Source organism: Micrasema longulum, unplaced genomic scaffold (assembly GCF_059751315.1).
Source record: "Micrasema longulum isolate JH-2025_06_02 unplaced genomic scaffold, ASM5975131v1 h1tg001586l, whole genome shotgun sequence".
Classification (NCBI taxonomy): domain Eukaryota; kingdom Metazoa; phylum Arthropoda; class Insecta; order Trichoptera; family Brachycentridae; genus Micrasema; species Micrasema longulum.
The window spans coordinates 396544-413739 of record NW_028278768.1 but is presented as its reverse complement, the minus strand read 5'-3'; the positions used below and the strand labels follow the sequence as shown (position 1 = coordinate 413739).

Genomic DNA, 17196 nt, shown 5'->3' with positions numbered 1-17196 from the left:
TCTATAACCCAGCGGGCTTAAGGATCTCCCCTCATGGTGTAGAAGCCCCCTTTAACAACAACTCACAAAATTCTACACGCTTATAATCTGCCATTGGCTGTTTAAACCTTACGAAATTTAAATACTGTACATGTCTACAATTTACACCCATTAGAAGCACTCCCTGTACATACCCAATATGTTGTATTAAATTAAATATAAAATGATGACTCGCTTTATCGGTCGTCGATTTATATTTCAGGCGAAGTCATTGCACGTGTGTGTGTCATTGATCAATGGATTTATAAACCCTACGCTTGTATTAAATTCAGTTAAAAAATCTCCACACATAGTAAAAATATTGTGGACATTATCGGACTTTACCTTGCATCTGCACGTGACGCATTTCTGTTCACCGTGCGAATGTACGGTGGGGTGCCACTCGTGGCCATTCTGAAGGGGCCCTCCAAGGGGGTAGCGGCATCCCCCGGACGCTAGCACCTCCTCGGGGTTCTGTTTAGACACGAGCCCTCCTTGGTATCCCTCGTCCTTCAGCTCTCCTCCACCCCCCAGGGTGCTACGGTCAACTAGCTCTGGTTTTTGCTAAAATTTAAAACGTACTATATCGGTTACTAATCAAAATTATGATAGAAATATTGTTTTAGTTGCATTTATATAAAAAATAAGTTTTTTCTCTCGTCAATTATTCGAGTATGTAGCTACAATAGTTTTTCGTATTATAATTTCTCTTTTATACACAATAAGTTACACAAAAACCATAACATAGAAAAATCGAAGGTATATGGATATTCATACACATAATGGTAAACGTGTACCACTGAATGACGCGCAAATTGACTAACATATTACTTATTTTAAATATAACAAATGAATAAATATCGATCAACCAACATTTTAAACAATCATTTGCTGTCTTGCTCTTTATAAATTCATATAACTGTGGTTCAATAAACCTTTTTCAAAGAAAAAATAAACAATAATACTAACATTGTATTTTTTTTTTAAAAAACGTAAACATCAATGAAGATTAGTGAAAAGAATCAATAAAAAAGAATTGTTACATCTGTTCGAAATTCAAATATTTACCAACATAATAAAAAGATAAATTTTACAGAATCACATTTACAAAGATAAAAAAAAAAAAGCATTAGAGAAAAGTTTTAAAGCTAAGTTTTCAAAACAATTGTTTCATTGTTTGTTTTTAAGTATTCAAAAACATTTAAAATAGTTAAAAATATCTTAAGTGAAAAAAATACGATTTTAAAAAGTTATCAAAATTCTGAGGATAAAATAGTAATAAGTTATATTATATTTATATATTTATTTATACTTTTACATTGTTTGTATTCTTTTTTTATACAAAATGTGAAATATGCCTTAAATTAGCTATTTAACAAAGTTAACATAGTAATAACAATAAAAAAACGTAATTGATCCAAATAACCTAATTATCATTAACATAATCAACAATAAAAAACTAAAATAATCACAAAAAACATAACCAATTTATATAGACCAATGGAACAAATCTCATAAAAAGTACACACATTTACCTATTTGGCTTGATCCACTCATCGATCCGTGTGTGTAGTATTAGTAGTAAATCAATGAAAGCGAACAAAAAAAAAATCTTAAAGACGCTTTGAGAAACAGCAGAGTTACACAACTTTATCTTTATAATAAATCGTTATTTATACATTTTCTTGAGACCTTTATATCAGGTTTATACAAATATAAAGAATATACAAATATAGTATCCATAAAAAGAATAAGCGCCGTAAAGAGAAATAAAGAGTTTTGTTTAGTAAAAATGTTATTATTGAAACTAGTCGGTTGTGACAATAAATAAGTGGTTCACAAAACAAAGTAATTTTATTTATTCCTTCGAAGTGTTATTCTATACAAAGAGGCCAATAGGGAAATATAGCACCGTCAGCTTCACTTATTTATAAAAATATATATTTGTTATTAATTTCGGCATACCTCTGGACATATCCGACAACAAGCCTTTTTATCTGGCCTGTAGGCGAGTTTTTCAGAGCACGCGAGAGGCGGGCATGATACTCTCGTGCACTGGACCTTCAGAGTTCGCGCCTCACACGTGCAGATCGCGCACGTGTCAAACCCTTCCGGGGGGGGTAGGGTGGGTGCCAGGACTGACCGGCGGGGTGGAACTGACCGGCTTGGTGACACCCTCGTGTAGAAGAAGTATTGGCATCTTGTAAGGAAGAATCTAAAAACAAAGTGGATGACAATTAAATCAACGTTTTTAATGAATTATTTTTATTGTCAATAACCATTAATTTTAGTGGTACATAAGGCACTGCATTAGCACTCTAATTGTGGCGTATCGAGATCATTTTTGTTACATGAAAGGTAAGGTGATCAGTTCTACCCATCAGGTGCCGTCCAGAAACAACGAAATATTGCAGTGTAGAACCACCTTTTAAACCAATATTTTACATCCGCCTTGCCAGGAATTGTACCACGGACCCCAAAAATGGGAGGCGAATGCGCCAAATACAATTTCAGGATTTTTACTTGAGAGTAACCATCGAGTCAACAACGCTCGAATACGGTTTAGGTTCACACCCAGAACTCTATTTTTATCCACCCGAACACAGAAGATTTATTGACTTAATTTAATGTGAAAAATAAATACGGCAAATTTTTTAATTTTCCTCTTTTTAAATTGAATTGATAAACCCTTACGGGTTACATACATTTAACAAAATATTTTAAATTTTGAAATTCAAATTCTACTGTTAATGATAATATGTTTAACGTCTTTTGTAAAAGTTGTCTGAGTCTTTTGCATAGTTTTGTGTGGTAGTTTATTGTGGTAGTTCATTGTATAGTTACAGTCCATGGTTTATTTAGACTCGACTGTCCTTGTCTCGTTTTAGAAGATCGCATATGATATTTTTCTGATATTTTCGTATTGTGTCCATGTTTATTACATTTTTTTTCAAGTTTTAGTTCTTTGTCTACAATTACATCAGTGGTTAATTTATGAATAAATTTGAAGGATTCTAGTTTAAAGAGTTCAGTTACATTTAATTGCTTAGTTTGTTTAAAAAGTGCTTTAGTTGCTGTTAAATAGGGTAGGTCATTTACTAACTTTGATATTTTATTTTGCTGTCTTTGTAATCTGTTTATGTCATTTTGATTTTTGAGTTAAGTAGGTAACATCATGCAAATAAATAAATAAATCGACATTCAGCAACTAAAGAAACTTTATAAATTAACTAGCGTCAAATCCAGTATTTGTCTCAAGACTTTGAACTTATTCGAAATATCACTGCCTAGTGTTATTAGAAGTCTATTCTGTATAATTTTGATTTTTCAATGTTTAATTTACATCGGTTGCTGTTCTTTGAAGACTAGATGTTTTCAAGATACGAAAGAGTTTTTACAACTCACTTGAGCATGTAGGACAGCATTCGCCAAGTCTTATCATGGCTTTAGCTCCGCATGTGAGTGGTGGACAGCGGTATGCATCACACCTTACTCTGCCGTGGAGACATGAGCACATGGTGCAGGGCTGTTAAAAACAGAAAAAACTGTAAAACAATATTCAGAAAATAACAAATATAATTCGGTATTAGGAGGATGATATTTTTACCTCATTAGCAGAAGTCCATTGAGCACCGTCATCATAGAAACTTCCAGAGTGGAAGCAAGTTGCAGAATCATCTATGGAGTTGTCAGCAGAGTTTGGATGTGATGGTACGTAGGACACAGCAGGAACTTCATTGTCATTATATTGAGGTAAGCATGTGTCTGGTATCTTGATCTGAAAAAAATATTTTAAATAATCAAACAGATCGAAAGTATACCTTCATATACTCAAATGTTTTTTTTTAAAACTGAGAATTTCGGAAATCAGTTCGGGTAAAATCCGTAATTCAAATGCTTGTATTAAAACTTAAAGCATTATTTATTTTATTTTATTAATACCCACAACACACAATTCCATTTTTACACAACTATTAAATTTAATCTCCCGGCTTGCTAGAAAATTCGGTGTTAAGTCGGGAACTCTTATATACTTAACTCAATACAAAAATATTTTTATAAATAATATGACATACATCAATATACAAAATAAAAAGGAATACATATGAAAACATTAAAACAGATGAATTATTAAATAAAATATGGTACGGAAAATTTCAAATCATTGATACAAAATATTTCAATTTATTATTAATTACATTTATGCGCTACAATATTTTATTTAATAAACTGATCAATTGATCATTTTATTTTTCAATTAGCAATAGTTAACTTTGTGCTATTATTTTTTACTTAAATATAGGTAAATATTTTTTTAATGGGTCTACCAGTTTCAAGACGCGCCCGTTTCTTCGTCAGGACACTACGGTGAAAGTATATAGAAAATTTGTATGTTGATGTAATTAGTGTCCTGATGAGGAGACTAGTACGTTTCGAAACCGGAAGACATAGAATGGTCGGTAAATTGTTTTATAAAAATATTTACTAAGATTTTATAAAATGTTAATACTACGCTTTTAACATATTTTAAATATTATCATCATCATCATCATCATAAGCCGTCTCTTGTCCAATGTTGAACATAGGCCTCCCCCTTTAAATATTATATTGTCATTTAATTATACACAATACTGATTCACGTACGTTCTGGTGCAAATTTTTTGAACTCTTTTGTGTAACAAGAGTAAGTTTGCTTTACATTATTTTTTTATTTTTTATCATATAAAATGTGTATAGTAAATATTAACGTACTTATTTTTATTATACCAAGACCATCGACCAATTATTGCATAGACGCGCCCTATAGAGTAAAATATTTTTAAAGGTAGAGACACGAAAACGTACCCATAGTTACTTTCTTTGTTTACCCTGGGCTGCATTCAACGAGCATGTAAATACTACAAAAAAAATTAGGATACCTATTTTTGGTGTGTAAAAAAGTTTACATTTTGATTTTTACAATCAATATTCGTTTTGGTGGATCCCAATCAGATTCCTTCCTTGAATTGCTTATGATTTTCATCAATTTATTTGTTTTCACTGGATTTCGGGGAACTCAAAATTAATATATTTTCTCACATTTATTATATTTTCAAAATGAATTCCTATCAGTGCGCCCCTGGAAGTAAAACGAGCTTCCTAATTGCGCCGCTTGGCGTAGTTTGACGTTTACAGCAAATAATATTTTTAATTGATTTGTATTATTTTAAGCATTGTTAAAATTATTTTTGAACAAATATTTACCTTTGAAAAGTAACTCAATTATTTTTACAATCTGAGAGGTTTTCACACACTTTCATGACACAAGCAGGTATCGGAGTTTCGATTCGAAACGTACCTAACTGGCGGTCGAAGAACGACTAAATACGCGTTAGGCATCACTGGGAGCTTGGGCATCATTTAGGTGTCATCATTTTTGAGGGCTCGGGAAGCGTCTATATACCATCAATATTTCCTATAGCTGATGTTTATATACTGGCTTGATCAATATACAATGATCAATTTGAATCGGGTTGTGGTCTGTGATTCGAACCCCACTCTACCCCAACTTTATTCCCATTTTTTAATAGTGAGTTTTTTGCAATATATTTTGGTAAATAAAAAAACAAAAATATTTCTTTGTTGAAAAAAATTTTTTTTAGAAAACATATATATAAGTTAAGTTTTATTTTCAGTGGAAGATAATTAGAATCCGTTGATCTGTGTTAAAATCTACGAAAAAATAAGAGATGCGTTGCGTGGAGATGGAAAATGCGGAATCAAACAGTATGCGGCTAAACAAACAACAGTAGACAACAATCATACCTTTAGAAAGACAGAAAAGGAAAACAGGGACAGGAATCCGAATGTTATCTCTAAGTCCTGGCTTCCGGGTAGTATTTTCCTTTTTGATGAAAACGGCACATTCACTAAAGTTATTTGCAAAATATAATGATGACTGGCGGAGCGGCGGTCAGATGATGTAATGGAGATCAGATGCGGGCAGATGATTATAGGACAAGCAGATGCGGGCAGATAAAATAAGATGCATGCGGTAGTTAGCAGAAAAATATCAAGCGGAAAAAAAATGTGTGTTTGTTGATGTTGGTTGCCATGGATATGGAAAATTGTTCCCATAGTAACCGTAGCTACCCATGGCCAAAGAGATGAGAATAATAAACATTGAAAGTTGGGAGATCCCAGGATGGGTAGGATAGGAGAACCTTCATCCACCGATGGTCCATCCAGCTACAAACCACTCAATCCCATCAACCACTCGCGCAACTAATGGCAAAAAATCTCAAAATCGCCAAATTTGACTAGGCCACTTTTCGCTGTATGCTCACGATATTAACAATTTTCAATGTCGAAATAAATATCTCTATCAAAATATAAAACTAGGCGATTGCTGTAATCCAGTACCAATATCTCACCTGCTTCAGCATAGCATGCAGTAATGTTGTATTTGTGGTGGGCTCTTTTACAACTATTTCACACGCCCCAGAATGGAGCCTCTGCAAGTCCAGGAGAGCTGGACTCAGGATGGCTCCTTCAGGAGTCTCTAGGGATCCCATCTTCCTGGAGACCACGGGAGCTCCAGGTGCCAGCATGGGTCTCATATCCAACCACAACTCCAAACCGCTCACGGGCAGCCCTGATGAAGCTGGACCGGCGATGGATATCTAGAACGAAAACACGTTTAAAAAACTTCGGAAAGAGAATTCCCGGTGCTACATTTTTATTTTTAAAATGCGTTTGTCCATTTGTTCAACAAAGAAAAGACTTTAATTCATAATTGAAAAAAACATTTTTTTAGCTTCAACATAATGAGAAGTATTTGATTTAATTACTTATGAGTAGTCCTATAACACATTTTTTGAGACATAAGTCCCAACTTCATGGGACTTAAAACCCTTGCTGTAATAAATGTTTTGTTATTTTTTACAATCGGCTTTCAGAACTTTTAGGAATTATTCTAAATATCAATTATCTTCATTTTAAAATTCAACGTGCGATAGCGCTAAACGGCTCAGGCTGTTTTCTTTTATTTTTAAATTAGATGACGATGTTTTCAAAAACATAACACAACATAATGTTAGGATTCAAAACACATTTTTTAAATGAAACAATTAAAGTCTTTTCTTTGTTGATTGGATGAAAAAAAACTCATTTCAATTTTATTTAAACTAGTTTTTTTACATTTTTTTTAATTAAATAAATACTTATATGCATGTTTTAAGAAAAGTCTATTTGAAAAATACATATTGTGATTTTATTTTATTAATATCTGTGAATTAATCTAATTAATAACTAATATGACTGTGGAAAATGTGTATCGAAAATTTTAGTTTAAATTGTACTATTATTTTCTATATGCATCGTATGTGAAAATTTTTGTTTTTTTTCCAAATAATAAAATCTGTTTTTGTGTTTGAGTAATCTTTTTAAAAAAAAAATAAAACAACCAAAAATAATATGTACGTGTTATCTCTAAAATCAGCCAAAGACAGGTACCTTCATTTCAGAGGAATATCTATTGAAATATAAATTTTAATCTTATAATTCACCGTCTTGCCCACCCCATATTGCATTTACTGCTTCCTGGCGGTCATACGAAGACTAATTGCTCATTGCTGATCGAAAAAGTTTCTCGAAGGAGTTCTCTATAACCTAAACATATAAATTCAAAGTGACGAAGTTCCGAGACACTTACCTCCCATTGAATACTGCACTCATAATCGACACTTATCCAGGCTAAACCCACTAAATCTGCTGGTTGGGTCAAATCCGGCCTTTTCATCAGCGTTGGTCCTTTCAGATCCTGAGCATCCGCAACAGGACGAGAAGTTAACCGCCCCCTGATGACACTTCCGTCAGAATGTGTGGCGACGTTGACCACCAGGTCCCCAGAGTAGAGAGATTCTAGAAGCCTGGGTCCCATGCGGTCGAGGGATCCGTTGGCTAGACCGTCCCTAAGGTAAGGCGTCAGGTCTTCCACTTCGGTGTGACGCTTGTTAGCTTCTTCGACTAAAGTTATCATCGGCGATTCAAGCATGTTCAGTTCGTCAACCTTAAAACAAAGTAAATGCCGAAATAAAAACAATTTCGCGGTCACAAGCGTGACCAAAGTAAAATACTAAGGATAAAAAACTGGCATACACCAGTATAAGTTGTGTGATAAAATTGTAAAACAAAAGTAAAGTATTACGAAAAGAAGGCCAAAACAAAGAGAAAAATAATTTTAAAGATCTAGCCCTACCGCGCCCTTAGGAACTTAATTTAATTTAACTTTTACCTTGCTCGTGACCCCACAACAAAAGCAAAAGTTGGTACTTGCGGGAGAGGGGTCGCCAGATACTTTTCTACTCGTAAGGGAATCGCGTATTCAAAAAGGTTGAACATCATGACAATTTTTTTTAATGGAGAAAGATATTCATATTGTTCATATAACATAATATCGAGGTTTTAAAAAAAAAAAAAATTATGAATAGAAAAATCAATCGGGAAGAACAAAGAAATAAAATATGAACTACAGGGTCCGCCAGCGTTACCCGATTCACGTTTTTGAAATAATAGTACGCAGTAAATTTTTGAGATATCACATTTTTTAATTTCAAAATGTGCACAATAAATGGAAGTTAACACGTCGAAAGGATTTTTCAAAAATAAATAAATTATACGTGGTACACAATACACAATGTCCATTAAATGTCGACCCTCTTTCTCGGCGCACTCGTCTACCCTCTGCGCAAAGTTCGCCATTACTCTCTCCAACACGTTAGACGGCGTAGCACGAATTTCTCTCTCAATGGCATCCTTCAAATCAACAAGAGTTTGTGGTTTATTGATGTTGACTCAATTTACTTTGAAGTAGCCCCCTAAAAAGATACATTAAGTAAGATCAGGAGAGCGTGGCAGTCAGTCAACATCTCCTCTGTAGGATATAATTTTTCCTGGAAACAACCTCCTTACTTCGCCTATAGACGCATTTGAAGTTTGAATTTGTTGAAACCACACATGTCAACAAGTTATATGATGGCGACGAATTTCCGGAACCAGAAACTCACGTAACATGTTCGAATAACGCTCAGAGTTTACGGTGACCGCTCTTCCATTTTGTTTAAAAAAGTCACACCAATTTTGCAACGCTAGTGCACACTGTGACCCAATCACAGTGAAGTGGGCGCTGATACAGTTGTTCAGGGTTATTTTGCGACCAATAATGGCAGTTTTGTTTATTTACACTGCCGTTGGGGTAAAAATGAGCCTTATCTATCATTAAATCACGACCTCAGGGGTTTCTTCCAACATCTCTCTCATTCTGTTTGAAAAATCACTTCTTCTTTCGAAGTCTTGAGGCTTAAGCTCCTAGGCAGTTGTGAATTTGTAAAGATAGAAGTTTGAATTGTGTAAAATGCGTCAGACAAAAGTGATATTCCAAGAGAGTGAGCATGTCGTTTTTTTTAGATCGGCGTGGGCTCTGTTAAATTTCGTGACGCACAGCTTTGACGTTTACAGGTGTTGTGGCCGTTTTCATACTGCCTCCTGGTTTTTTTTTCAATGCAAAACAGGTTTCACGTAAGGTCTGAGCCCATTGCATTATGGTTCTATAAGTAGGAATTGAACCACGGAGTAAAATGTTAAAATGAAAACAGAACTTCCTCTGAGATTTTACCACTGAATCGCTATTTTTAAAATAACGTCTCCACGACAAATGTACGATGTTGCACGGTTAAACTCTCCATTGTTACTAAATTTCTATCTAATGGAAACACAATGATACCATCTCCACTCTTCTACGACAAGTATTACTTCGATACTGCCCAAGTCAAAACTGTCAGGCAACGCTGGCGGACCATGTTATTTTTATATATATTTTTTTAAATATTTTTTTTTTATAACTATTACATTTTTTTGTTTTCGATTTTACAATATACATAAGAGGTAAAACAGAGTATAAACATAATTGAGAATAAATTAATTGCAATAAAATACATATTTGCAGTAAGAATAGTAAACAAAAAATCCCACAAAGGCATGGCCTGTTCGTGGGTATACAATAAATGTTTATGATTTTTTTGTTTTTCCACGAAATATTCAAATACCTGAATTGTATAAACGAGTTCTCCATCCCGATTTAGATGAAGGCACGCGACTCCTGAAGCTGGTGGTGGGGGAGATCTCGGAGCCGCAGCCAGAGCAGTGTGGAAGACGTCACAAGCCAGGCGGGACAGGGCTGGACCACGAAGGGCAACCTGGGCACCGGAACCCGATCCCGGGCGGGCTGCCCTCAGGGACAGAGCCAGGCGACCCCGAGCAAGTAGACGGAGGTCGGTGGCGGATACAGGGGATGATAGCTCTACTATGTTCATTTCGTTAGAGGGCTTTTTGATATGTCGAATCTAAAAATATACAAAAAAGTCAATATTTTTCTCAGTCAACTGCTGGATTTATTCCACATCATAAAGATTTGTAGATATACAAACAAATATGAAGACTATATAGATGTATTACGTGTCATTTGGGTAGTTTGGTTTTACTTTATCACCTGTGCAACATTCACCATACTGTGTTTATGTTAATATAGGTTAAAGCTAAATTTACCTAGATCTTTCCATCTACATGTGTAGTTATAGAATCGAGAGTGTTCAAAAAAAATTCCTGAAAAAACTAGAATACAAATTTCATTTGCATTTTCCAAATTATTTAGCTTCATTAAAATTTTATAACCTTGTTTCATTAACACACAGAAGAGATATGTTTGATCAGATCTTGCTTTATAAAATTTTCAATAATAAATTCGATTCCCCGGAACTCATTAATCTACTTGCTTACCGTGTCCCCTCCAGGCCAACTAGACTCTCTGATATTTTCTATATTCGTAAATTTAAAACTAATCATCGGAAACATTCTACAATCCCTCATATATGTGAAACATTTAACAAAAAAATTAATAGTCTTGATATATTTAACACTCCATACAATATGTACAGAAGAGAATTAATAGGCTTTATTCATGCTCTTCATTCATAATTCGTTTAATCATTAAATAAAATGCAATTTTCCACTCTCACTTTCCTTCAATCATCCTTTACTACTCCTTATCAATTTCCTTCTTTTCCTTTCCACTATCTCCTTGTTTTGTCCATATTTATCTTATTTTAATATATAGTATATTTATAATTTATAAAGTTTAAACTTCAAGCCGTCGTCGTTTTATTACAGTATTATTTAGTGAATACATATAATTGGATGGCAGGCCCTACTATGTATACATTTTATATAATTTAAAAAAAAATATTCATGTAACCTGTACATCTGTTTGTATTCGAAATAAATAAAATAAAATAAAATGAAATATACTATATATGTAGACCGAAAGATCTGTGCTTTCCGAAACAGTATTGTAGTACTCCGAGATAAACTTATATGGTCTCAAAACAAAGCGTATTTAAAAAAAAAATTAATCATGTTATTCCACATTGTAAATGCTTCTTCAATAAATAATACAGATTAAAGCTATTTGACTGCAAAATAATCAACGAAGAGAAAAAACTTTTTTTATTTTTAAATTGCTAGTGGCAATAAGTCCGCTATAAAAATAAAATTTATAAGAGACGATTTTAAATTACGCGATTATTTAAGTGGGTAGGTTTTTATACTTTACCTCTTCCAGAATGGTGGTATTCTTATCGATCATCTCTAGGGTGACAACGACAGGAGCGTCCAAAAGTTGTTCTGTAGCCAGCACTCCAGTAAAGAGTACTGTGATGTGGATGGAAGGCGCGGCGCCCGCCGAGGCAGAAATGGCCGCCGTGCCTCCCCATCCGGGCGTAGCGACGCCGGCGTCGCTAGACAGTAGAGCGGAAAACATCTCGGTACCAAGTGCTGTATGGCTGAAAAAAAAGGTTTATTCGTATAATTTATTATTTAACACAATTACAAAAATTAAAACCAATCCCACTTTTCTTATGCACTAAATAGTTGTACGCCACAATTCGCCACTCATTCTCATTCTCATTCAAAGTCGCCACTTGCCATAGCGGCGCCCGGGCCACCTAGTTACAGAAGTATGTGTTAACAACATGAGTATACCTCGTAACTGGTCCCGTTAACAAAGGTTTAGTTACCAGTCGCTACATGCCATAGCGGCGCCCAGGACTCCTAGTTATAGAAGTATGTGTTAACAGCGTGACTTTACCTCATAACTGGTCTCATTTACGAAGGTTTAGTCGCCACATGTCATAGCACCCAACGCACACAGTTATTGTAAATGAATTCTGTTTAAACAGCATTACAATCCCTCAAAATAGGTTTTGTCAACGAAGCCTTTGCTACTGCAGTGCCCAGTGCACATCATCATCATGCAATCCTTATCCGCACCCGATTGTTTACAGGATAATGCATTGTCAAATCAAATGAAGCGTGTCTCAATCATGGAGGTAAGATGATCAGTCTTACGCTTAAGGTACCAGTCCAGGGCAGTGAAATAATTCAGTGTAAAACCACCTTTGAAAACGAACGATTCACCTCGACCCTCCCAGAAAATTAATTTAATTTCATGTATTTATATATTTTCAGTTACATTGAAAACATTCTAGAGTAAACAATTAATTATAAACAATTACAAAATATACATATCAGATTTATTTAAATAGAAAAGAGAAAAAAAATGTAAATTATCATGTAATATTGACATACATATTACAATTTGGAAATTGCCCTCCTAAGAGAAAGCCCACTGTCATAAAATATATCGACATCCGAGGCAATACGATTGAATAACACGATTACTCTACCTACCGGCATAACCATTGGCAGGTTGGTTCTGCATCGTGGTAGGTGGAACAACCTGTGTTGCCTTTGTCGAAGATAATGCGATACGATCCCACTTACTATTTAATGATTCTCACAGGTACACACTCCTGAACACTTACTCCCACACTAATACACATAAACACACATCTACACTTACTCTCATACAAATACACATAAACACATCCTTTTGTTGTAACACAATTTAATAATATGTATGATTTTTATTTAAAAACTTTGCTGGTCTGTCTTTAAACTGTATTTTATATAAAAATGTTAATGTATCATTGTCGACTGTTTGTTTTTTAAAAATAAATAAATAAATAATTATCATAGACAAATATACTAAATTCATTTAGAATATCGGAATTATGCATGCGACCACCAATGAGTTGAAAAAAGTGAACACCCAAATAAATATCCCTTCTCCCCAACAATAATTGGTAGCCCCGCATTTCTAGTAAGAAGTCAGTCGGGAGAAGCCACGGGTAAAATCCATACTTCCTGAGAATCGAACCCAGGACCTCGAGCCTTGCACAGCGCACATAGTTGCCGAGTTCAGTGTAAACAGAATGACTAATACTTCATAATAGGTCCTATTAACAATGTGTCAGGACGGTTTGGTGGCCACTTGCCAAAGCAGCACCCAGTGCGCGTATCTATTTACCGAGTTTGATGTAAACAGCACGAATAATACCTCACAATCGGTCCCATCAAGGACGGCTCTGTCTCCCCTTGCCACAGCAGCGCCGCCGTCAGGCGCCCCTCCCTCAACAGCCGCCGGTAGTCGCGCGGGAGGCGCCGCCACGCGCCGCACGCGCGGCCCGCCATGGAGCCGCCGGCGGCCAGCGGCACCTCCTGCAGCGTGCTGCCCGCCTTGTCCAGCACCCGCAGCAGGCGCGCCTGCCCCGCCGCCTCCACCGAGAAGTGGAGCGAGCGGCGCCGCAGCACGAAGCGGATGGCGGCGGGGTCGCGCTGGCCCGTCAACAGCGCGGCAAAATCTGGGTATGGGAGACGGAATTTTAGATTATAATGATTTTTATGATTTGAACTATCACGCCGTTTCCTCGTAAAGATGATAAAATGCCACACCACACTGAATTACACATATATTTTTTTCAATAAATAATTTGGTTATTTAGATTTACCAAATTATTTCAGTCTTGAGGCCATTTACCGCGAGTTCTAAGCAACTCATTATTAGAAAATGGGAATTAAGTTGAGGTGACGTGGGGTTCAAACCTCGGACCTCTGGTTTGTGAGTCTGCTAACGTCACTCTAATCTGCGAGCAATGAGGAAGTTGATTGCAACGGGATATTGGATATAAAAAATGTTTTTTAACGCGCGCCAAAAATTAGAGCATATAATTGTACGATGAAGTTTCAAAACTTTTTTCTTTAAATCTACTTTGAACGACGTTACTAGTTTTATGAAAATAACCAAGTACGGAGTATTGTGATGCATTTCTAGTTACCGGGAAGCTAACCCACCAATCAGGATAACTCACCGTAGAGAACTTGTGACGTCACAGTCAAAGTAATTTCAAAATCACGAAATATAAAAAAAACATAGCGGTGATAATACGATATATTTAAATACAATATAATTTTATAGTCAATTGACAAATATACATACTAAGATATTACATAAGAGATGAATAACATCTGAGAAAAGGTAATATGGAAGTCAGTCAGTCATCTACAGGGCTTATGACCGGTCATTGGCGGGTTTAATAAACTCAAAATATTGTTATATATAAAATGGATTTAAGGAAATAATTGCATTTTCAAAATCAATATTAATATTGTGGAGAAACGTTTTTATACTAAATATGTCCCTACAAAAACGCGACACGTTTGACCTTGATAATTGTGACGTCAAGATTCATGACGATATTATATTTAAATTTAAACGGTCACAAAGTTTAAAATCAATACGAATCGTGACGTGTTTTTTCAATTTTTATATTTTTACAATAGGATATTCATAAGTTACAAATACAAAAAAAACTATTACATTAAGACTAAAAAGGTGCGTGGCCAACGCAATGGACCGTTTTTGCCGGAATTCAAAATTATACATAAAAAAATATGTTTTATGCTACTAATAAGTAGCAAAAAAATATTATTATCAGTATTTCAGAGACCCTTAATCATTTAAAAAAGTTTTTTAAAAAGCCGTGATATTTCCCTATTTCCTTCGTGCCACATTTTTTAAATTTTAAATTATCAAACATCGATTATGTATGTTTAGAAGTATTAAAAATGGGAAAACATAAATACAGCATTCAAAACCGGTGAACACCCAATAAAAAAATTAAAAGTATTCTTCATTTGTTTATAACTTACGTCTAGAATCTTTTTCTTCTTCTTCTGGTGTCATAAGTTGGGGCAAGTCTTGGGGTGTGTCTGGACCTGAAACAATTTACAAAATCAAATTAATTACTTTTTCAATGAGGCATTTAATGACGAAAACACGTTTTAAATATTATTATGAAAACCTGCAAGATTTTGACATTGTCTAAATGTTTATAGTAAAGGACCGATTTTTTTAGATGAATGAATTTCAAAGATTAAATAAACAGATAAATGTTTCAACACGACATATTTTACGCATTGTGAAAAGTGATTACTTAAATCAGATAATGGCAAATCACACATAAGCCCAGCAAATGTCTAGACGTTGAAATTCCCCGTCTATTTTGATCCTACATTAATTTGTCAAATATAGAAGATTGTGGTTGATAATCAAATTATTTATATTTTTAGTATTATTATTTCAATCTTTAAATAATACAAATAAACGTATTTTTGTGTATGTATGCACTAACATATATTATTAAATTATTGTTGTCTTAACTTTTAAACTTGTTTTTTTCTTCATCATATATTCAATTTTACCCATTTCGTAATATTTTTTACGGTCTACTTAAAATTTTATTTTACGACTTCGTTTTTTTTCTAAATGGGAGAATATTTCGATGGAACTGGAAATGGATCACGTACTGTATCCTTTTCAACTTATTTATAAATGTACCTCCACTTTAGATAATATTTAGTTTTATGTAAATTATTCATACATTGTATAATATTCACCAGTCTGAAGATGCCCATTAGAGTGTGAAAGCGCTAATTGGTCAAATAAATAAGTGTACCAAGTATTTTTTAATTAATAACTTATATGTAAATATAAGTTATTACATCATTACAATTGACGAATAGGGCTATGAGAGTAATTTTGGAAAAAAATAAATACACCAGAATAAAGTTGATGCTGAAACAAACAAAAATTATGACAGTACGTCAACTAATATATTTTAATGTAATGTTTTTTGTTCATAAAATGATTAATGGTTTTACCTCAAAAGAGTTGACTCAAAAGGTTTTTTCTAATCAATGTGAACATGTATATAAAACAAGAAATAAACATGAAGTAAGACTACCATTTCGTGGGAAAACAAGTACACAGAACTCATTGATGCACCGAGCTGTACAGTTATATTATAAGGAAATACCATTGGAAATAAGAGAGCAAAAAAATATTATTTCATTTAAATGTCAATCAAAAAAACATGTGTTTAGCAGATAAATTTTAAAAAGTAATCTTATTCGTGTTAGCTTTATAGAAGTTTTCTTTTTAAGTGTACGTATATCGTTTGAAAAATGTTAATAATTAGTAAATGTTTTAATAATAATTAGATATAAGTTAATATTAGGACATTCATTTCTTATGTTTGTACTATTTAAAGACAAATTATAAAAAAATTAAAAAAAATTCCATCAAGAATTGTCAATAAATAATTTAAATAAAATACAGTTAATTTGTTTAAATTTTCTTCGTCTGACAAAAATAAAATGCTGCTACGGTAGTTTGTTGTAAGCAATTTTACATGAATCCTCCTTATCAACGAATATTCTAATTCTTTTTATTTCAGGAAAAGAAATTGAAACCTGAAACGAGTGCACTTAAAATGTAATTGGTATTTCACATTCAGCTTATATTTGCAAGCGGAAGAGATGTAGAAACACACGCTGTAGCGGTAAAGTATTTCCCACATTCGCAATATAAGTTAACGACTTCCGCACGAGAGCCATCTGGTGAACTTTTAGCGAATGAGTTTTCAGGTGCCAAATGTTACAGAAACTTAAGTGCTTAGAAACATTACGCAACAAGCTAAGTTACTTACTTCTATAAACTGTTTTCATTATATAAAATACATATTGAAATTTCGTTACTATTTATATTAAACGATAGAATATTGTTACACATAAGGATCAGTGCATAAAAGCTTCTTGACGCCACTGAAACATTTGTATATAGATCTATTGTGACGAGTCTTCATAAGTTAATTCTCGCCCTTCAAGACCAGGTCTTTAAAGAGC

The 17196-nt window shown here is 34.1% G+C and overlaps 1 protein-coding gene across 1 annotated transcript in view; it reads right to left on the bottom strand.

Moving 5' to 3' along the window:
- Positions 1–328: 328 nt before the first annotated feature.
- The window catches only part of LOC148274768 (dorsal-ventral patterning protein Sog-like), a gene marked incomplete at its 3' end in the record, with an annotated part of 322288 nt that continues 305420 nt past the window's right edge, over positions 329–17196 (bottom strand). Inside the window, 11 exon segments of the mRNA XM_088236629.1 lie at positions 329–582; positions 1984–2138; positions 2141–2233; positions 3424–3544; positions 3626–3796; positions 6432–6680; positions 7712–8068; positions 10104–10400; positions 11666–11894; positions 13511–13814; positions 15163–15228. Of these exon segments, the coding sequence (XP_088092755.1) occupies positions 329–582; positions 1984–2138; positions 2141–2233; positions 3424–3544; positions 3626–3796; positions 6432–6680; positions 7712–8068; positions 10104–10400; positions 11666–11894; positions 13511–13814; positions 15163–15228 (2296 nt within the window).